At 36.6% G+C, this 22,994-nt stretch overlaps 1 protein-coding gene across 1 annotated transcript; it reads left to right on the top strand.

Annotated features, from left to right (window-relative positions):
- The first annotated feature begins 8,928 nt into the window (after positions 1-8,928).
- LOC125196167 (putative acyl-activating enzyme 16, chloroplastic) lies at positions 8,929-22,550 on the top strand. The gene is made up of 18 exons (XM_048094566.2): positions 8,929-9,257; positions 10,818-11,009; positions 12,326-12,440; positions 12,739-12,826; positions 15,191-15,402; positions 16,050-16,168; positions 17,265-17,414; positions 17,540-17,607; positions 18,105-18,210; positions 19,235-19,393; positions 19,493-19,546; positions 19,626-19,706; positions 20,148-20,285; positions 20,718-20,877; positions 21,219-21,298; positions 21,462-21,607; positions 22,041-22,098; positions 22,183-22,550. The coding sequence occupies exons 1-18, from the start codon at positions 9,099-9,101 to the stop codon at positions 22,282-22,284; spliced, it is 2,187 nt and encodes a 728-aa protein (XP_047950523.1). The 5' UTR covers positions 8,929-9,098; the 3' UTR covers positions 22,285-22,550.
- Positions 22,551-22,994: the final 444 nt, after the last annotated feature.

Here is a 22,994-nt window from a genome sequence, read left to right on the forward strand (position 1 = left end):
GGGTTAGTGTACACCAATGTTAGACCGAGTGCTGGCGTACGGGTCGGCCGGTCTAGTGACCTGGATTGCGGCCGCAGTCCTTGTCATGTAGAATGAGGATATGGTAAACGTCGATGAGAAAAATGGTTGCGCGACCGTGATATTTGGTAAAGAAAATATTTTGGTGCCTCGGGTCTTTCTAAAGTTAAAACCCCGATGGACACTTGAGAATGGCATGATAACTATAATTGTGATAAAACTGTTTTCGGCAATGAGTCCACTGAGTATGATTATAAGTACTCAGCCCTGCATGTGTTTTCCCTATGTGCAGGTTGAGCGGTGGCGAGCGGGCGGCGGTGTTGAGTAGGAAATAATAAGATGATCTGTTGGTACTTAAAGTGTCGTTGTGTCTCCATACATGGCCTCACTTCTCTCTTGATCGCTTCCGCTATATTATGAAAACTCGTGATCTTTGGTTGGGTATAAACTCTTTTAGGACGTGGGAATATTTTTGAACATGAAACATATGAGTCTATTTTGGAACCTTTGCTATTTTGGAGCATTTATTGTGATAGTCTTTTTGGATTTCACTGCTAAGGCATTATTTCTTCTTCTGCTCAATTGTTCATTAAATGCTTTGGCTAAATCCCTTTTAAAATGGAACCCTAGCCCATGATCTTTGATGCATTTAAGTCCGCCTAGTTAACGATCGCCGCATTTATTATACCCTAGATGGGCGGGTCGTTACAGTTGGTATCAGAGCCTCAGTTCTTTCCGCTCTGGACCCAAGAGTTTTGTTGAATTAAAAATCTGAAATTTGTGTAAATTGATTAATGGATAATCGTCGAAGGCTCAACACCGCAACTCGTCTCCGCTCAACCACGATGAATGAGGTAACAAGTATCTCTTGAATATTGATTTGAATTATGAAATATTGGAAGTTGAAGCGAATGGGAGTTGTTGTGATATTTGGAAATTTGTGATGGAGTATAAAATGATGATTATGCATGCAATTGAAATTTGCGGATTATGATTATGCAAAATAAAAGATGAATGCTGTTATGCAAGTGATTTGCGACTAAGATCGCTACGAATCGAATAAATGAGATTCTATATGATTTGTGATTTTCGTGATGAACGATATCTATGAGTATTGATTTGAATTGTGAGATGTTGGAAATTGCGATGGGAATATTACTCTGGTGAAAATGAAAATATTTCAATGGTAATAGAAGTTAATATGATGTCTTTGAAAAAAAAAATATTTCTTGGGAGTGTGAAATGATGTATATGCATGGATATGAAATTGCTAAGTGCGATTATGCCAAGAATGATGAATGATGTTGTGCAAGTGAACTTGTATTTTACTCGATAAAGAAAATCGGCGAATACGTGTTAGACTTCTTTGTGCTTGGATGAATGAAATCCTATATGACTGTGATCTCTTGATTGTATGTGAAACAACACCTATGGGAAATGTGAAGTAAATACTATGGCTTTTGGAAAATGTTGTGAAGATACGAATTGGGAGACATTATGAGAATATACAAATTGTTTTTAACAATGAGGCATGAAGGCGTTGAATGTGATGGATATTGAAGTATGATTGTGAATTTGTATTGGTTGATGTTGAGATTTGTTATCACTTCTGCGAAACTAAAGAATTAACTTGAAGGAAATACACGTTGCTTCCATGAACGACAAAACTTTATGCCTATGTGATTGAAATTTCATGACTATGAAACTGTGAAAGGAAAAGCATGATACGCGTGTGGTTGTGAGCTGTGATTGTGATGTACATGCGCATGAACTACATGATTTATGAAATGCGATTCCATGAATGATTGATTGACTAAGTGTTGCTATTCACATATATCGATTTACGATATTTGTTATGAAACACCAAATGGGTTATGTGACAAACATGTTTGATTGTGCAATATATGAATGAAGTTTCATGTGGTGATAACCTATGACCAATGAAGTACAAGGTATCGTATAGAATCACTACGAGAGTGAAATGTGAAATTTGTGAACTCTGTTGCGAACGTAGAAGCCATATGGAGCTTGAGTTAGGTAATGATCGAATATTCGTTGAAGTGTGAGACTTCAAGCTATGCTTGAAATTATAGAGTGCCTAAGAAGTAGGCCAGACTGAACGTGCTAGAACTCAGTTGCAAGATGACAACTGCAATATCACTTTCCCGAGTGACAAAACCAACGAAAATATATATATGTTGAACTTGGTGTATCCTTACAAGGGTGAGATCATACCTAAGAGCTAATAAAACTATGCAGTCTTGCATACCCTGCCAAAGTGGCAATGCGACACAAATACGACGACGTTTATGACACATTAAGATCGCGTGTATAATGGCAATCAAAAATGACTATGTGGCATGGCAAGAAGAAGACTTTGAAGATGCGACCATCAAAAATAGTTATTAATTTCGATGATACGATGAATCTCAATTTGGAATCCACGGTTTCATAGAACGATGCTACCATGTTCATGCTCGCGAAAAATGTGCGAGAGAGTGCGACCTTCGTAGCTTGAATGGCCGATTTTTAAATCAACAGTACTTACTTGGATCCTAAGTTCTTTTCGGGACGTTTTGAATGACTGTGAGCCATTGTCTATTTAAACGCCTTGGTTGATTCACAACTTGCAAGTGATATCCATTATTTCTTTTCCTATAACGAGTCATGACTCACTTGGCTTGAAAATTTGGTGTTTGCCCTTGTAACTTTGGACATCTGGATTGAGTGGTCTTCTTTAATTCGTCATTCACAAGGACGATATTTGAATTTACGAGCCTCCGTCATTGAACTTTGATCCTAAAGTTGTTTGCAGTTATGACCTTTAGTATGATCACATCTCCAGACCTGATTTATTCAAATGATGGAATATTCTACTTGAAATTTTGTTCACCTCTTCATTTCGCTAGTTCGCTCTTGCAGAAGTAAAATTCTTTGTAGCTCAATGATTTTTCTTTCGCCAACACCAAGTTGAGGCTACGATGTTCTCTTTTTCGTTAAACGGGTTTGATCGTGTTAATTTTCTGAAAAGTTCCAATCACTTTGGGTTGCCCTCAACAAACCCGTGAATCCATTGATGTGATTTCATTTTTCAATACCATGATGTCATTGAACCATTGATAGTGCTACTTCATGACATTTGTCTATGTTTCTAAATTCTGTCGCGACTGATTGTTTTAGGCTTTGACATGTTTGAACGATATCATTCATTGCTGTCCGGAATTTTTGCAAATTTTGATCGGGCAGTCTGCTATGGAATTTGAGATTTATGGTAGTTTCATCCTGTTTTCATGACCTACCTCATGCTCTTTCGAACTCTCGTCTGGAGTAAATTCTTAAGCTTTATGGGTTTTACTTGATCCCTCTAAACCCATTTAAATTCTCAGAATGGACGAGTTAAGTTCAATGGAACTTAGTCCTCGCTTTGTTTCAAACCAATTGTCAATGATGAGATTTGGAAGTGTCAAGCTAGAAATATTATCCTTGTTTCCTTGATTAAGTTTGGAGCCTTCCGATGAAAGACATTTTGATGGTGTTTTTTTTTTGAGTTGAAATCAATTTCTATCCAAGTAAGACTGTTTGATCAATTTTCGAATTATTGATAATAGACTCAAGGAAATGTTAGAATTGTGCTTTCGAATCACGCGCGGAAATTTTTACACCAACTAAAAGCATCGACATAATCAATAAACGAGACGTTAGATATTCTGCAACAACGAACTACCTGTCACAAGCTGCTAGAAGACCGAACTTAAACAATAATCTCTTGAGAAAGGAAATATGTGTACGAATGGTTGATGATCAAGGCATGACTACTAATGTGATAATTGGTTTTTGATAAGATGATGGTGTCTTCACCAGTGGGTGGGACGATATAAATCTCTCGAGCATGCTCAAACGTAGAAATTCTTTTACGAGATCTTAAAATTAGTCGCTCACGACCTGCAAGTAATGGCGATGGGAGAGATCGATATAATCTTGGGAATGGACTGGCTGACAACGAACTTTGCGACGATTCGTGGTAAGGAGAGGCAGATATCTCTACAAGCTCCGGGAAGCGAACCCATCATATACCACGGAATCTCGATGAACCGGCGAATCGCCATCATATCCGCGCTTCAAGCGACCGCAATGATGAAAAAAGGGCGAACTGCCTATCTTGTCTACCTCCATGGAGAGGAGAAAAACGAGAAGAAGATGGAAGATGTTGCTGTCATGCAAGAATTTCCCGACGTTTTTCCAGAAGTGTTACGTGGACCACCGCCAGATCGACAATTGGAGTTCACGATTGACCTTGAACCGGGAGCCGCACCCGTATCAAAGGCACTATATCGAATGGCGCCAAAAGAGTTGGAGGAATTAAAGATACAACTCCAAGAACTCATGGACTTAGGTTTCATTAGACCTAGTGTCTCGCCGTGGGGCGCACCAGTACTCTTCGTGAAGAAGAAGGACGGATCAATGAGGATGTGCATCGATTATAGGGAGCTAAACAAGTTGACCCTAAAGATGAAGTATCCACTGCCAAGGATAGACGACTTGTTTGACCAACTGCGAGGAGCAAGAGTCTTTTCAAAGATGGACTTGAGGTCCGGATATCACCAGCTACGAGTTCGAAGGGAGGATATACCCAAGACTGCGTTTCGCACAAGATATGGCCACTACGAGTTTGTGGTGATGCCGTTTGGATTGACGAATGCCCCAGCGGTATTCATGGATTTGATGAATCGAATATTCCATCCGTACTTGGATAAATTCGTTTTAGTCTTTATAGATGACGTGCTAGTCTACTCAAAGAACGAGAAGGAGCATGAGGAGCACCTACGAATCACGTTGGAGACGTTGAGGACCGAGAAGTTGTATGCCAAATTCAGCAAGTGTGAATTCTGGCTGAAGGAAGTGAATTTTCTAGGACACATTGTGTCGGCAGAAGGAATCCGAGTGGACCCCGCCAAGGTTGAGGCAGTACAACAATGGAAGTCGCCTTCAACACCAAACGAAATTCGGAGTTTCCTAGGATTGGCAGGATACTACCGAAGATTCATTGAAGGATTCTCCAAGATAGCGAGACCAATGACGCAACAACTTAAGAAGGGAGTCAAGGTGAATTGGACCTCAAAGTGTGAAGCAAGCTTTCAACTCTTGAAGGAAAAATTGACAACCGCACCAGTGTTAGCTGTGCCCGAGTCTGGAGTGAACTACGTAGTCTACACTGACGCTTCGAAGGTTGGATTAGGATGCGTATTGATGCAAAATAATAAAGTGATCGCCTACGCGTCACGACAATTAAGACCACATGAGTTGAATTACCCAACGCACGATTTGGAGTTAGCAGCAGTGGTACATGCCCTAAAGATTTGGAGGCATCTTCTCTACGGAGTTAGATGTGAAATCTTTACGGACCACAAGAGCTTAAAGTATTTCTTCGAGCAGAGAGACTTGAATATGCGACAACGAAGATGGCTCGAACTAGTGAAGGACTACGATTGTGACATCAACTACCACCCCGGCAAAGCAAATGTAGTGGCAGATGCTTTGAGCCGTAGAGATCATTCGCAAATAGCTACCTTTGCGACGGAAGAAGAAAGCTTGATACGAGAATTTAGCAAAATGCGATTAGAAGTGATAAGAGCACCTGAAACAGTGGAAGAGCGAATTGCCACTTTGGTGGTTAAACCAGATCTGAAAACGAGAATCGTTGCAGCGCAACGGATGGATGCGGAACTAGAGGAAATCCGTATTGAAGTAAGAACCGGTGAATCCGGAAAATTTAGTGAGGAGTCCGACAACGCCCTCACCTTTGAAGGAAGGTTGTGCGTGCCAAACAACGAAGAACTTAAGAACGAGATCATGAGCGAAGCTCATGAAACTCCATACACTGCTCACCCTGGAAGCACGAAGATGTACCAAGACTTGAAAAAGTCCTTTTGGTGGAATGGCATGAAGGGAGATATCGCAGCATTTGTAGAACGTTGCTTAGCCTGCCAACAGGTGAAGGCATTACATCAACGACCACATGGAAAATTACAACCATTAGAGATACCCGAGTGGAAATGGGAGCACATCGCCATGGATTTTGTGACGGCCTTGCCAAAGACCCTAAAAGGGAACACCGCAATTTGGGTGATTATAGATCGCCTTACCAAGAGTGCGCATTTCATACCGATTCCGGTAACCCATGGATCGAGCAAACTGGCTCGGATCTACATAAAGGAGATCGTGCGATTGCACGGAGTCCCAGTGACAATTACGTCCGATCGTGACCCGAAGTTCACATCGAAATTTTAGATTAGTCTACTGCGCGAACTTGGAACAAGATTGAACTTTAGCACGGCGTTTCACCCGCAGTCCGATGGACAATCCGAGAGGACGATACAAACTCTCGAGGATATGCTACGAGCCGTAGTGCTCGACCGAGGCGGAAGTTGGGAGACCGCACTACCGTTAATCGAATTTGCTTACAATAGCAGCTTCCAAGCAACAATCAACATGGCGCCATATGAAGCCTTATACGGAAGAAAATGTAGATCGCCGCTCTACTGGGATGAAGTTGGAGAGCGACGGGTGCTAGGACCCGATGCGGTCGAAGAAATGGTCGAAGTCGTTCGACAAATTCGTGTGAGAATAAAGGAAGCCCAGGACAGACAAAAGTCATACGCTGACGTCCGACGAACTGACTTACAATTTCAAGTCGGTGATAAAGTTTTTCTTAAAGTGTCCCCGTCGAAAGGGATAACACGTTTTGGCGTTAAAGGAAAATTGAAACCACGTTTTATTGGGCCTTACGAAATTCTAGAAGGAATAGGACCCGTAGCCTATCGATTGGCGCTACCGCCAAGTCTTGGAAACGTGCACAACGTCTTTCACGTATCGCAGTTGTGAAAATATGTGTTTGATCCGAAGCACGTGATTCACTACGAAGAAGTCGCGTTGAATTCCGACTTGAGCTACGAAGAGAAACCCCAAATGATCTTGGACCGAAAGGTTCAGAACTTGAGAAATAAATCCATTGCTAGCGTGAAAGTACTATGGAGGAACCACGAATATGAAGAAGCCACGTGGGAGCTTGAAGACAAGATGATGGAACTGTACCCGGATCTTTTTCCATGAGGTACCAAATTTCGGGACGAAATTTCTTTTAAGGGTGGTGGAATGTAACGCCCCACTATAACCTGGCTCTGATACCAACAGATGGAACGCCGCATTTATTATACCCTAGATGGACGGGTCGCTGCATTTAAATTAAATAGTAAAAATTACGAAAATCATCGAAATATCTTAAAATGCTAATCCATGACAACAAACAACGAAAAAGTATCTACACAATTTTTATTTACCTAGACACATTCTCAAAAGTAAACATCTAATTTTACTCAATCATGTTTGTCATTTTGGACCTTTTATTGCTCCGTCCATCCACCAAATGTTGTCCATATTTTTGTCATTTCGATTCATTCACAAAATATTATCTATTTTACTTTTTTTCCTATCTCATACTCTATTAAAAAATTAATACTAGTCCATCGTCCAATAAAATGTAAGCAATTGAAATCTCACGGAAAGTAATGCACAATTGGTAAATGGTAATGTAAAAGAGGATGTGAACTGTAGTAGTTAAAATAGTGTTAGTGAATAGTATGACTCACAATATTATTAGTGTTTATTGAATTATAATGGTGGACCATAGTGATATAAATTATATATAAATTGATGTATGTAGTTAATGAGTTTGAGACAACTTTTCATAAATGAAAATGCTCATACTTTTATTGGACGGATGAAAATGAAAAATGCACAAATTTTTATGAGACTGAGAGAGTATATAAAAGTGAGATTCATATTCCAGTCACTTTTTCAATTCTCTTCTGTTCACATTTTCTTAAAACATGCGTCGAGTTAAATATGGACTATTGGACGGATGGGTAACTCATAACACCTACTACCATAAAACTACTCCATGTCTCCTCCGTCCCAAAAATTGACAAATTTGATAATGACACGGATTTTAATATGTAATTGGAAAAGTAAGAGAAGGATGAGGAAAAAAGATAGTGAATTTGAGTGTTAGTGGAAGCGTGATCTATGTTGTAACTGACGCGTATGATTATTACTCCCTCCGTCCCGGCTAAGATGACACATTGTTTAGCCGGCACAGGATTTTAGGAGTTATTGGTTAAAGTGTTTAATTGGAGAGAGAGAAGGTGGGTGTAAGTATTAAAGTAGAGAGATAAAGAAAGAAGGATATTTTAATAGGAGTGAGAAAAAGTGGTTGAGTGTATTAATTGGAGAGAGAAAGTTACCAAAAAAGGAAATGTGTCATCTTAGTTGGGACAAACTAAAAAGGAAAACGTGTCATCTTAAGCGGGACGGAGGGAGTATATGTTTAAAAACTTTTCATATTTAGACTTTGTCTAATTTTAGGGTACAATCTAAATAATAGAATTAGTCTATTATTAGTCTATTTTTTTGGGACTAATGGAGTATAAATTCTACTACTTCAAACTTGAATAGCTCCGTTGCATAGTAGATAGTATAGTTGAAGAATGACACGAGATTTTAGGAGATTTTGTTTTGTGTGTTAGATGGAAATAGAAACTATTATATTTATATTAATGTGAGATAAACCTTTTTCTATAAAAAGGAAGTGTGAGATCTTTTATGGGATAAATTAAAAAGGAAAGTGGGATATGAATAAACAGAAGGATTAATGTATTTTAAAACCGCAAATTACAAAATGCTATCCGTTAATTAAGCCTTCTTTAAAGGGTTGCATTCATTATTTAACAAAAAGACAAAACATACTCGCTTAATCACATGGACTATTGAATTTGAGCTACCGCTATAAATAGTGAACTTAAAAAAGTGTCCACAATCGGTCATTAACTATTATAATTGTCAAAAAATGGAATATTGTATCCACCAAATCAGGAGACACTCTTCAATGCTGCATAATTTAATCGTCAAAAATTGGAATGATTAATTAACCGGAAATTTCAATGTCGTTTCTCTTACTTCTCCAATGCTGAAAATTCTCAGCGAGACATACTAAGAAATCTGGTTCTCTACTTTGAACTTTGAAGATGATTGCGAGCTCTTTCTCCGCACCAATTTCCTGCAATTTAAGGCTAGCTTCGAGTTACTCGCAATTTAACCAGCATAGGTTGATCAGCTGCCGGTTTTTCTTCGAGAGAGGTGGTAGATTCGTTAGCAGAAGTCAACGAGTTTACTGCGGGTCTCAGGTATTTTTCATGCGTGTGTGTGCGTGTCGCGATTTTCCTGCACTAGTTAAGAATTGTACTCCTATTTACTTGTTTGGTTGATGTTGTTTAGTTTCTGTTCAAGTGATCAGTCTGCTTAATTGGAACTTTTTGCTATTGGTTTTGGAACTGATGATTGTAGTTCCTCTTTTTGTCAATTTCATTATCAGTATCTTCTATTTCAGAATTGGCTGATAGATAGCAGTTTCTGTGCATTTTGTTTCACGTATGGAAGAGTTTCTATTGTTCCAGTGAAGAAATGTATAATGTCGAATCAAGTTGATTTGAGTAAAACTGAATTTGGTTGATTGTTCATGGATGCTCGGAGCTGAGAACATATAGATTGAAGTTGATGGATCATGGCTGCTTGGATTTAGGGCATATAAGATTGGTGTTGATCTGACAAGAGATACAAAAAGTACAGAGATGAATTTCATCACTTTGTGATGAGTATGTAGCAATGGAGTGAATTACAACAAGGAATGTATTTATCAATGTGATTTACAATTTAATAGAGGATAATGGAAGAGGGTAGAAGATCTAAAAGAAGCATCTCTTGCATTGTAATATAACTTTTCAAATTGACTATCAAAATTAGCTTCTGTAAATGAATAGGGTGTCAGTGGCATGGCATACACAATCCCTAGAAATTTCTCTATGATAAAATTGTAAATTGATTATCATATTGCAAGGTGGGGGGGGGGGGGGGGGGGTAGAGTAGGAGCTATGTCCATTATATATGTTCAACTAGTTTAAGTGGAGCTGTATGGATGGCTCAGCTGAAAATTTCTTACTTCTTAAGTATTTGTTGCGCAACACTCTGTTAAAGTACTCTTGAGGTTCATTGTCAGACTTGTGGTAATATAGAGAAAATATATGGGCTCGACCAAGGTGTTACAAGATCTGTGCTAAAAGTAACCTCACAAGAGTATTGTGATTTCAAGTTGTTAGTTACAAAAGCAACAAATGGTAGCGCATGCCTTTTGATATAGAAATCGAAGCGATGAGTTCACATAATCTATCATATCACACCAAAAAACATTGTAGTGAAAACTATAATATCATGCCTCTGAAAAGATGTATTGCATGGTTCAGATAAGCTTCTTTGATCAAGGACTTATATCTGCATCTTTCTCTTACCTTTATGATGACTTACTTATAAATTCACATTCAAAGCTGGTTGTTGGCGGGTATTAGCCTGTCGATAGTAAATAGCTGCATGACTTATAAAGTCTTTCTAGAAGACATTAACCTTGGTGTATTGTTTTGTCTAAAGCTGTCTTACAAACTTGCAAAGTACTATCAAGAAAAGATTTTTGATTTGATAAATGCAGAATAATATGAGAATTTTATGTGCTTGCTGCTGCTAGTCATTTCCACTTATGTGTTTAAAAAATATGTGTTAAATAAGATGCAGTGGAGCTTATCACAGTTTATCAGGCTATTTTTCTTCAATCACCATGATGTCTCAAAGTGGAAATTTCCACGGAAGACCGAGAAAAAATATTTTAACATCTTGATTCCTTTTCAATGATTTTGAAGATAAATGATGTGCGGATCAGAAAGTTTGCTCCTGTTTTGGAACGTGAAATAGCATCAGGAAATGGGATCTTACAATCTAATGAGTGGAAAACAGTTCCTGATATTTGGAGGACGTGTGCTGAAAAATTTGGTGATCGTGCAGCACTGGTGGATCACTATCATGACCCTCCAACAAATATGACTTATAAACAGGTTAGTTTGGGTCCTTATTTCTTAATTGTTTTTTCTCTTTCGATATTTCAGGTTTATGTAATTACATGTATCATGTGCTCCTTGAATAACTATGAAACGAACTTCCTTGTAGTGCTTCTAACTTTTCCATTATATCACTGAAGTGCTGGATTCGAGCCATTAGCCTTTACCGTGATGTACTTCACCATCAATCTATTAATTGAACTGCATCTACATTTATGCATCGGACATTAAGATTGTTCCCCAGCTACTTTTATTACTGATTTAAGTTTTAATTCATCAAACAGGCTGTTCTTTAATTGTATGCTGAGCAAATCGTAAATAATAAGGTGGTGCAGCTGACAGCTGTTAAGACTTCTTTGTTCGAAATGCATATTTGCGCTACGAATGTAACTTAGCTTTGTCTTGAAGTAGACATGTGCATGTTGTACTACTAAGAAAAGTCTAAAGTTCATTTTTGGTCCTCTACATATGACCATTTTTCTATTTAAATTCTAAACAATATGTTCGTGTCGCTCGGGTCTTGTACAACATGATTCGGGCCATTTTTTCCCATTTCAATTTATTCATATGTTGAGGACCAAAAAGATCAATTTAGTCAGTGCTAAGGACAGAAAAAACACCTATAATTTAAAAAATGACTGGATTCGAAACCAAAAATTCATCAAATTTTCGATGACATTGATGATACAATTGTAACAATCTTGATTTCAAAATGAACTAAAGACATTTATAATAAGGAATCATGCAGAAAAAAGGATGGATTGACGGAAAAGGAACACTTTTAGTGTAGAAAAGAATTTTCAGTTTAATTACCTGGAGTTTGCAATTCCGGAGGCAATGCCTCAAATAGGACCAGATCCTGCTTACTCCTCGCCGACGGCGAGGTTTGAAAGAATGCACCGATGATGTTTGATTTAATGCCTTTGAGAGGCATTGACATCGACGTTGATTGTGTTGATTCAGCTTAATAGTAATTTCTCCATTTTCTCTCTCCTGCAGTATTCTATCGTCGTCTTCATCTTCGTCCTCCGTCAACCAATCGTAGGGTAAAATTTGGTAATCTGTATATAACAGCTATGATGCTGTGAACTTGTAGAACACTTAAATAGGAATTGTCTAAATTGAATTTGATTTTTGTTGTTTAGTAGGGACAGATGTAAGAGTATGAGAAAGGTGCTAGATGTTTTACCTCTTTTGTGCTGCGAACAAATTAACATGATGCCTATGAGATCTAATTATAATGTGAGGAAATCTGGTTTCTTCGTGCTTTTTTGGACCAACTTCTTCTGAAGTATTTCCTTGATATATATCAGCTAGAGCAAGAAATTTTGAATTTCTGTGAAGGCTTAAGGGTCATTGGATTGAAAGCAGAGGAAAAGCTCGCCCTTTTTGCTGATAATTCATGCCGGTGGCTTGTTTCAGACCAAGGTATGCTGTTGAGAAACTCCATTTGGATGTGATGACCTGAAGAATGCTGGATTTTTCATAATCAAGCATGCAATGATTAAGAACTCCAGTTCTAATTTTGCATGACAATCTGATTGTGCTTCCATTAAAGATGACAGCAAACAATTTTTTCTCTATGTAAAATTGTAAATCAGATCAAGACTACTGGCTGTGTATTTCACTTCATATTTCAATGCATTGCAGCATATTTCATCTCATGGCATAATCTTATACTTCTTGACTCAATCACTCTTTTTGTAATATGTTAAGTTAACCTCAGGTATTATGGCCACTGGAGCAATCAATGTTGTCAGAGGTACAAGGTCATCCGTTGAAGAGCTTTTGCAGATATACAACCACTCTGATAGGTGAAAAAATCATTTAAAGGATTTGATCTTCTATTTTCCATGACATCTAAACTAGCCAAAAAGACTTTAATTGAACTGTATAATTGGGAGATCTTTTTTTTCTGATGCCGAATCGCTCTTGAGAATGACCAAAACATATGAGTGAAACGAAACCAACCGATAGAGAAACTCAAGTTTCTAACTCTTGTTTATTAAATTTTCCATTAACCTACCATTAACACTAAAAATAAAGCCTTCAATATAGGCAACAAAAAATCCTAATACTAATTGGAAACGAGAAGATAAACTCAACTTCTAATCCTATTTGGAAACGAATGCAAATAAATTCAATCTCTTTTAAGGGGATAGAACTTGACACGAACAAAAAGTAATTAACATTAAATTCAAAACTAGAAAACAACTAAAAGATAAACTCCTACTGCAAGTCTTCATCTTTATCACAAGAGGGCTCACACATGCATCAATTTCTTTTTATCTTCTATTTTGGTATATTTAGTTATTTGGTTGATATAGTTATTATAAAACTCAGTTATTTAATACAGCTCATTAATCATAGAAAAGAGAGGGACTGCCTGATGAAAAAATCTGAAAAAATACCAATTGTAGGGGTGACTGACCACCTCAGATGCTTTCACAAATAATGAATTTGACAAAAACAATTAAGGCAAATTCAAATCATATGGTAGTTGTCAGCAACCCAGGCAAAACATGGAAAATGACTATTTTGTATATCAATTTTGTCGATGGAGGTCTCTAGATTTTAATACTACATCCGTCCAACGGAAAATAATCTTGTTTTTCCATTTTGGGCCGTCTACCAAATTAGTCTCTATTTATTTCTAGTCATTGTTTTCTCTCTGATGTGGGTCCCATTTTCCACTAATAGTACTTCAACTACTTTTTCTTTCTATTTCTCTCTTACTCTATCAAATTTGCATTAAAACCCGTGACGCCACACAAAACTACTTTTGCTTTCTGTCTCTCTCTTACTTTTATCAGTTTTACATTAAACCCATGCTGTCCACAACCAAGACTACTTTTTGTGTACTGTGGTAGTACTTGAAATGAAATGATAGTACTATTTGAAATCCCTTGGAAATTTATCACATGATTTTACCTGATTTTCTTTCTTCAATAGAGGAGGGAGTGATGTGGGGATTTTGAAAAAATATTTGGGTTGGGAACTGTTTTTCTGTAAAATCTCATATCTGTTCATATTGGGGGATTTCATCTTCATAATGATCCTATGATTTTTTGGCTATTCCAATTCCAAACCTTCACGTGAGTCCTCTTTAGTCTTTTTAATTGGACTTGCAATTTTATGAAATTTTAGAGAATCCAAAATTAGTGGTTTTTCTCTGTACTAGGTCAGGTGGAGGAGTTAGATTGAGGCAAGACTTGAGGATGTTAAAAGGTGTGTTTAGGGTGAGGTGTTTTCTTGTCAAGCTAGTTTACATTTTTTTTACCCTTAGGGATCCAAATTTCCTTCCCATTGTTTAAAGATGTTTGGAAAGCCCCTAGCATAGGAAGGCTCGGTTGTTTTTATTGTTGATGGTTTTAGGTTAAACTCCCCGCTTCCCGAACACTCTGTTGTGCCCAAAATTGGTGTATATGGTGCAGCTGTGGTGCAGAAGACTTGGACCTCATCATTTGCAGTGCCCCTTTTAGTTTAATTTATGGTATAGGATGCTAAATGAATCCTGATTATTATGATTCAAGCCATCCTCTGCTTGTTTTTTTCCTTTAATTTGAGCTAGTAGCTGTATAAGCAAAAATGGTCAAGTTTTATTATGGAATTTATTCGTTAAGCAATGTGCTGGTAGCTTATTTTTAAAAAGGCTATAATCCAAAATTGGTCCTCTACATCTGCCCGGAAAAACTTTTTGATCCTACACATTAAGTGTGATAGCTTCTGGTCCCAAACAGGAGGCTATCACACTGAAGATGGAGGACCAAAAAAATTTTAGGGAGCAAATGCAGAGGACCACTTTTGAACTTTAGTCTTTAAAATAACTGAAGCTTCCTTATATTCGAATATGTTAAAGTTAAATCATTGTGCTGTATTATGACTTATTCCTTCTGGGACCACTCATAACATTGTTCAGTTCTAATATCATTAATGATGTTTCTTTGGTTCTTATCAAAGTAACAACAATAATTTTGGACGGGGCTCTGCTTGGTGTGCATTCTGGTTTTCAAATGGCTATATTCATTTGGAAATGATACGTCTCTAATATCATATGCCAAAAATTACTTTTGCTTTAATTTGTCTGGTATCACGTATTAGTAGATGTTACATCACTATCCATTGGACATGACGTCTTTTCTTGAGTTAAACTCTGGCCTTTTGTTTGTTAAATGCAGTGTTGCTCTTGTGGTGGATAATCCTGAAATGTATAAACGGATTTCAGAGGCCTTCCACTCCCGAGCCACTTTAAGGTTTATCATTTTGCTTTGGGGAGAGAAGACAAACATAATCAGTGAAGCTGCACCGGATGTTCCTATATATACTTATCAGGAGATAATAGATAAGGGTTGTCAAAGTCGTGAAGCTTTACGCCATTCTGGAGATGCTAGTAAGCCTGTTTTATCTGCCATTACATAATCCTAATTAATTTATATTTTCCCTGATATTTCCTTGGTAGAATGTAACCAGAAGTTAAGTTTACTGTTTTATGAAAAGCATTAATATGTGATAAATTTTCTTTTTCATTGTTCTGCAAATAAGCTATGTCAACATGGATTAAATTGGTCTGCATTTATATACAACTGTTCTTGACGCGGGAAATAGTTCCTTTTTACATGTAAACATAAATTAACCATACGGTACATCAAATTTGTACAAATAAATTATTGTGTAATGCAGAAAAGTATAGAGACAAGTATGGAAAAGTATACAGTATATTCCATGGGGAGTAGAAAACGAGGGTTACAACTAGGTTAATCTAAAGTTCCAAACCTAAAATAACAACAGATACACAAGGAAACCTAGATACAAAAATATAATCTACAAACCAATGCTACGTTGGTCTTCAATTATCTATCTTTGTATCCCAAAAAGAAATGTTTGTACTTCCCCTGTTTGTGAAGGCCAGGGGATGTCATGAGATTGGAAGAAGTTGATTCAGGATTTAGTATGTGAATTTATTGCTTACTTCTACTGTCCTGAGTTTTGATTTACACTACCCAAATATAGTTGCTGATTTGGGACCATTGGTTTCAGGGATAAAATTTACTTATGAAACTATAAGGTCTGATGATATTGCTACACTTATATATACAAGTGGGACAACTGGGAATCCTAAAGGTGTTATGCTTACGCACAATAATCTGTTGCACCAGGTAGGCTGCTTTGTTGTCTATTAACTTTCTGTCAGCTAATAGATATCTTTATGTGGTTAAAGTATTTCTGGTTATCCTTCTAGTTTCATGAAAGGTGCCATAAACTGGACCCAGTATGCTTCAACAGACCATGCAAGTAAATTTCAAAGTCAAAACTGTTTCGGAACTTAAGTTCAGCCAAAGATGGGTTTAGTATATTCATAGTGAATCAGGAATTAGCCATGTCAATCACCAATAAAGAAATATGTTAGTTACCGTTCTGCTAAACAGGCTTCTATTAAATTGGAGAAAACTATTTCTGCTACTTGGGAACAGCAAACAGATTAGAGACAGACCATAATGTTATTCGTTCTTATGTATTATAACACAGTTTTCTCTAGTCAAATATGCCCCACTCCGTTTCCTAATAACAAAATCAAGTCGGTTTAGCAGTAATAAATTTTAGGGTTGATTCCTAAAAAAGAACCCATAAATGATGTGTATTTTTTTGACAATTCCCTAGTTTCTCAAACATATATCTTGGCAACATGGAAAAAGCGTGCCCAGGTCACTTGTTCAGTTGAAATTTTTTGGATGTCTATTTTACTACAGGTTGAAGGATGATAATATTATTGCAAGATGTAAATAAGGTTACAGTTATTGAGTTTATTTGAGCAATAAACCATGATTTTAATGTAATTCCGGTGATGATCATCTATCTTGAAATGGGCACATTAATATTTCCGCTCTACTATGTGGCAGTGCCTTGTTAGTTGGCATATGTAGAGTTCCATTTCTCAATTAGAATTAATTATTTTTACATGTGATTATTGTACACCTTGTACCTTGACATTGATGGACATAAGCTCTAAGTCTTTGAAAAACTTGTTGATCGCACTTTTGTTATTTTTCTGCTTCATCACAATTGTGGTATATAGAGTGAACTAGAGGATATGACATCAAGTAATATATCATACAAACTAAATGATTTCAGGTTTCGGATGTTTTGTCGTTCAGTTTGATGTTCTCATTTTCTGTATCTGGTTCTTACTAAGATTCCGGAGTTTTTTTTCCCCAAATCATACCATCTGATGAGATATTTGATTGTGCTACATAGATTGGAAGCTTCTGGGACATTCTGCCAGCTGTTCCTGGGGATAGATTTCTGAGCATGCTGCCACCTTGGCATGCATATGAACGAGCTGCTGAGTATTTCATATTTACTCTTGGAATTGAACAAGTATATACTACAGTCAAGAACCTAAAGGTATGTAATTTACCCTTCATTTCACCAAATGCTATAGAAATATCATGTGGCCATTTGCTGATTACGTCAGGTTAACTATACATCTATTTTCTTAAGCGAATAATTTGATATTTTATTTTTTGCAGGACGATTTGTACCGTTATCAACCTCATTATGTAATTTCTGTTCCCTTGGTATATGAAACACTTTACAGGTGAATCCTACCACACAATTTTTTTCTTTTCCGATGAGTTTATCTAGTATTTTACTTATTCAAGTTGTCATAAGCCCATGCTAAATCCAAGTTGTCATAATTGAAGATGTACATTCTGAGTTTCTTGAAGCATTTGACTTTGAGAAAATCTACTAAAAATGGTGATATGGATTTGCCTCCATGTCTTGTTTTTGTCAGTATCCTCTGTTGATATCTGTCTTAACTCCTAAGTAGATGTTTTCACTTTGGTTTGTGATCCTGATGAATAATCATTAGCTAATTTGGAATTTCCTATTCAACTTGGTACTTGTTGCATAATATTTTTCACTACCAAATAAGATTCTGGTAAGCATAAATGAGGGGAAATCTGAAAATGTTCAGGTTAAACTAGGACTATTAACCAATTTTTCTATAATAATGCTGCATTTTTCCAACCGTCTGCCAATGAATCCCACTCTTTTACATAGATGATCAATCTTTGCTTTCATATACTGCAGTGCAATCCAGAAGCAGATCAGAACAAGTTCTGTTGTACGTAAAGTTGTTGCTCTTTTATTCCTGAAGATCAGTTTCACATACATGGAGGCAAGAAGAATTTATGAGGTATCTTAAACTGGTATTACTTTTCATAACTTGTTGCAAGTATGTCAATGATAACTCATTTTGGTACACATAATTTGGGAATCTATTTCAGCTGCTCGATCTGATATTCTTAATTCAGCCGACTGTGTTGCTACAAATCATGTGTGATGTGTATTGCTTACTTTTGTTTAAATTTTTCTTAGAATTGTTAATGTGCATATTAGATCTTATAAGATTAATGTGATTATCAAATATGATAACTACTTGTTTTCAGATTCTTATTCTTTCCCCACCTTAAGGTCTACATCTGAAACTGCAATATTGTCTGATAGCTGACATACAAATTGATAGTAGCTATGTTCTGTTGAAGCAAAAGATCTTAAACTGAAGTTTTTGCTATCTTCGCAATGTTCTCATATGCGTCTTCCATCATTTAGCTTAAGATATGACCAAACATATGATTTGTTTTCTGATTTAAACATTAGTTGTTTAAGCTTGTGTTTTCGACCGCTATTAATTTTTTATTTAATCTCCACGTACCTCTTTTTTCTCAAGTTAATCTGCAATATCTGTTTTCAGCGCAAATTAAGCATGTATTATGTGCCTTATAAGTGGGTGATATAATGCTTTAAAACATATAGGCTTCTAATGCTGATATACTGGTCTTTCACTTTCCTATGATACCTGCTCAAAAAAGTAATGTTAGCTTGGATGAAGGGAATACTCTATGATGGTTTATTTTCATGTCCATTTCCTCCATATTACTTAATTCCAGCTGATAACTTCTTATCAAATCACTACCCCAATAAAATCCCTTATTGTTCTGCAAAATGTGTTTATTCATTGAAATTGTTCTATTGCTATTGTTGTTACTCGATTTGTATTTTGTGCTGTTACAAATGTTCTGAGAGATTCTGTTTCTTTTTTTGTTTTGGAGTTGTCAGGGGTTCTGTTACTTGATAAAGTATGTTGAATAATTTTCTGATTTGTAGTGCTGCATTCTGATTATCAGTTCTGCACTATTTTGTTTGTTGTCTGTTCCTAGGGGAAATGTCTGACCAGAAATCTTGAACAACCTTCCCACGTTTCTGCAGTGTTTGACTGGTTATGGGCAAGGATCATTGCTTTAATATTGTGGCCACTACATACATTAGCAAAGAAAATTGTCTACAGTAAGATTCATTCCGCGATTGGAATTTCAAAGGTTTGTGTTTCATATATGACTTTGTAGACCTTTTCTCTAACATGTCATCAAAAAGGATACCATCAAATTCCATTTTTATAAGAACTTCAACATTGGCAGGCTGGCATAAGTGGAGGCGGCAGCTTGCCCCCACATGTTGACAAGTTCTTTGAGGTGAGATGTGTTTGTTGTTTAGTCAACGATACCATGGATCTGGATCAGATTTTAAATTCGCTTAGTTTTATTGAGCCAGGCAATTGGAGTAACAGTTCAAAATGGATATGGCCTAACAGAAGCATCACCTGTTGTAGCAGCTCGAAGACCAAACTGTAACGTAAGCAACATGATTCTTGCACTAGAAGCAGGTGGAATTTAGAATTGCTAAATCATTATAAAATGATGAAGTTCAACCTTTTTTGTTTCATTATTCTGTGAAGTGATTTAAAATAAGGTTGCCACTGGAGTGGAGGCCGTTCCATTTAGTATACTTCTTTCTGTGACCAAACCTTTTTTATTTCATTATTTAGTACTCTGTATTACTTCTTCCTGTGTGACACCATATATGTTTCTCATCCTTTGACCCTACTCTTTCCCCTGATTTACTGTATAAACAAATGAACTGTTAAGACTCTTGTTGATTTAGTTTTGAACTACCATATTTGTTCTCTCTTGGATTTGCAGTAGTATAATTCAATTTTCTACATTTTTACAATATGCTTATATATTTTCTTGCATGGCATATTTCTTGACAATGTCACAGCCTTAATGTTTAAAGGTTCTAGGATCAATCGGACATCCTCTTAAACAAACAGAAATAGAAGTTTTTGATCCTGAAACGGATGTCATTCTCCCTAATGGATCAAAAGGCATTGTCAAAGTAAGGGGCCCGCAAGTGATGAAGGGTTATTATAAGGTACATGTCAATGTCTGCTCTCGAACAATTTAAGCTTAACCTCCCAATAATGTGGTCAGTAAATAGGTTTTGAGTTTTGACAAAGGCTGAAACGAGCAGATCTTTTGTCTTAAACATATACTCCCTCTGTCCCATTAAAAATGAAACATTTTTCTTTTTGGGTTGTCTTGTTAAAAGTGAAACGTTTCCTAAAAGGGAAACAACACCATCTCTACTTTTCCTCTATCTTACTTTACTCTCTTATCATTAACTAACAAAACAACAGCACATAAAATCTCACGACGAAAACCAAATAGTATTTCATATTTATTGGGACGGAGGGAGTATATAAGATATATCTACAGATTTTAGTGTTATTCAGTTCGTTGTCTAATACTTGAGTGAAATAGAATATTAGTTTAACTAGTGAATTTCTTTGATGTTCGATATCAGAATCCCTCAGCGACAAAACAAGCTATAGACGACGACGGCTGGCTTAATACTGGGGATATTGGCTGGATTTGTCCTCCTCATTCTATAGGTCGGAGTCGTCGATCTAGTGGTGTTATTGTTCTAGAAGGACGTGCAAAAGATACAATAGTCCTTTTGACAGGTAAACAGTAAAATTTTGAAGGTTGAATCTGTTTTGCCTTCAGTCGACGTGCTTCATTGAAATTAAACTGCAGTGAAATGAAGTATACCATATCCAGAAAACAGGAAGAAACATTGCTCAAACAAGTTTGACTTGTAGGAGTAATTAGATAAAAATCCAACCCTTCCTTGTTTCCAAAACGTATGTGCTAGTTATGTGTCAGTTTGCACAGCCTTAATTTTCACTGATCTTACATCAGAATTGAAACTCTTCACTATTCCTTCTGAACATTCTAATCGTTTAACACTTACATAGTTCATAACTTCATATTCATTCAAACTCATAAGTAGTGGTTGTGGCAGGTGAGAATGTGGAGCCGTCGGAGATTGAGGAAGCTGCTATGAGAAGTAACCTTATTCAACAGATTGTCGTCATTGGCCAGGTGACAACAATAATTTCATACAGATAGGATATCTAATCCATTCATTCCCTCTTGATCAAACATAAATAATCGTGCAAATGGGATTTGTATCTAAGAACATTATAACTCGGCAAACAAATAGGATTTGTATTCAAGAACTTCATATGGTATCGATGTTGTGTAGGATCGACGACGACTTGGAGCTATCATTGTCCCTAACAAAGAAGAAACCCTATCACAAGCTAAAAAGCTGGCTATAGTAGAAGCTGATGCAGTAGAGCTTAGCAAGATGCAACAGATTAATCTACTGCACGAGGAGTTGAGAAAATGGTGAGAAAATTGATTCAGCAAAGTTTTTATTTCATTTTGGGTACCAGTTTTTTTAGAATGATTCTCTTTTGATCACATCTCTATATCCAAAGTATAAGATATTTTTTCGTATTTTGTAAAAGTAATATTTTCTGCTCAAACAGCCTTGGACTCTGTTTAAACTATAATTTAAAAGAAAATAGTTATCTACAGTTTCACTTTTCCACACAACTGAAAGGGTTGCTTGTATGGCCCTAACTTTGGAGGATAGATTAGAACACACTTGATGGATTCTATGAAGGATTACATGATCAAGCAGTCCATAATTGTTCGTTCTATCAAATATGGAGTGGATTAGGCTACATTGTTTTGTCTATCTAAACTGTCTAAGTAAAACACCCCCTAATAGTGTGAAATTGAATCATGCAAGTATGTAATGTTGCTTTTCTTGCAGGACCTTGGACTGTTCGTTCCAAGTTGGACCAATCCTGGTGGTTGATGATCCGTTCACGGTAAAACTTGCATCAGTATCAAGATTTAAATCTACCGTTGAATGCATTATTGATCATAGCTTGTTACTTCTGGCTCCATTGCAGATTGATAGTGGTTTAATGACTCCTACGATGAAAATTCGAAGAGATCGAGTAGTGTCTTTGTACCAAGAGCAGATAGACAACTTGTACAAAGGAATTGCCTAAAAGAATTGGATTTTGCTATATACTTATAGCTGTGTGTGTGTGTGTGTGTGTATGTGTGATAGAGTGAGAGAGACAGAGACTTCTTCAGCCTTCTGGACTGGTCTAAGAGGGAAGAAGCTTACAGCCATGATCAGAGAAATTTGTAACAAATAAAATATATGCTTCTGCTTCAAACTGACAAAGTATGTTGTGAGTTTGTCATAGTTAAGAACATTCTCCAAAATAACTGGAGTTGCTAATAAAATGTTGTGATGCATCTGCTGCAATATTTTCGACTCTGATACATACTTATGTAATTTTGAGACACAAGACCTAGTCATAAACTAAATAATACTCCCCTCCATCCCATTACAACATTTAGTCTCTCTACTTTATTATTTTCTTCAACTTTATTATTTTTCCACCTCTCTACTTTATAATTTCTCCTACTTTATTCTTTCCCCTACTTTATTATCTCCCCATTTAATTCATCTCTTTTACTTGGTAGGAATATTACTTTGCTTTTATATCACTCCTACTATAGTACTCTATAATATTTAGCATGCATATGAGTTTTATGTTGTTTTTATAAATTGGTTGTATAAATCATCCTTCTACGAATGATGTTGTTTTAAGTATTACTATTTTTATTATTATTACTAATGAATCGTATAGCCAAATTGATATCTCATGTAAGAAGCTCCATAAAACTGAAGACTACTAAAGCTCCA

Source organism: Salvia hispanica, chromosome 4 (assembly GCF_029641045.1).
Source record: "Salvia hispanica isolate PSC_SH4W2 chromosome 4, Shi_PSC_v1, whole genome shotgun sequence".
Classification (NCBI taxonomy): Eukaryota; Viridiplantae; Streptophyta; class Magnoliopsida; order Lamiales; family Lamiaceae; genus Salvia; species Salvia hispanica.

Bases quoted from the DNA above. Each gene is read 5' to 3' on its own strand.
- LOC125196167 (XM_048094566.2), top strand. From the start codon at position 9,099: ATGATTGCGAGCTCTTTCTCCGCACCAATTTCCTGCAATTTAAGGCTA. The intron at 12,827-15,190 runs GTGAAAAAATCA...TGTTAAATGCAG, and splicing joins ATATACAACCACTCTGATAG to TGTTGCTCTTGTGGTGGATA. The intron at 17,608-18,104 runs GTGAATCCTACC...CATATACTGCAG, and splicing joins GTATATGAAACACTTTACAG to TGCAATCCAGAAGCAGATCA.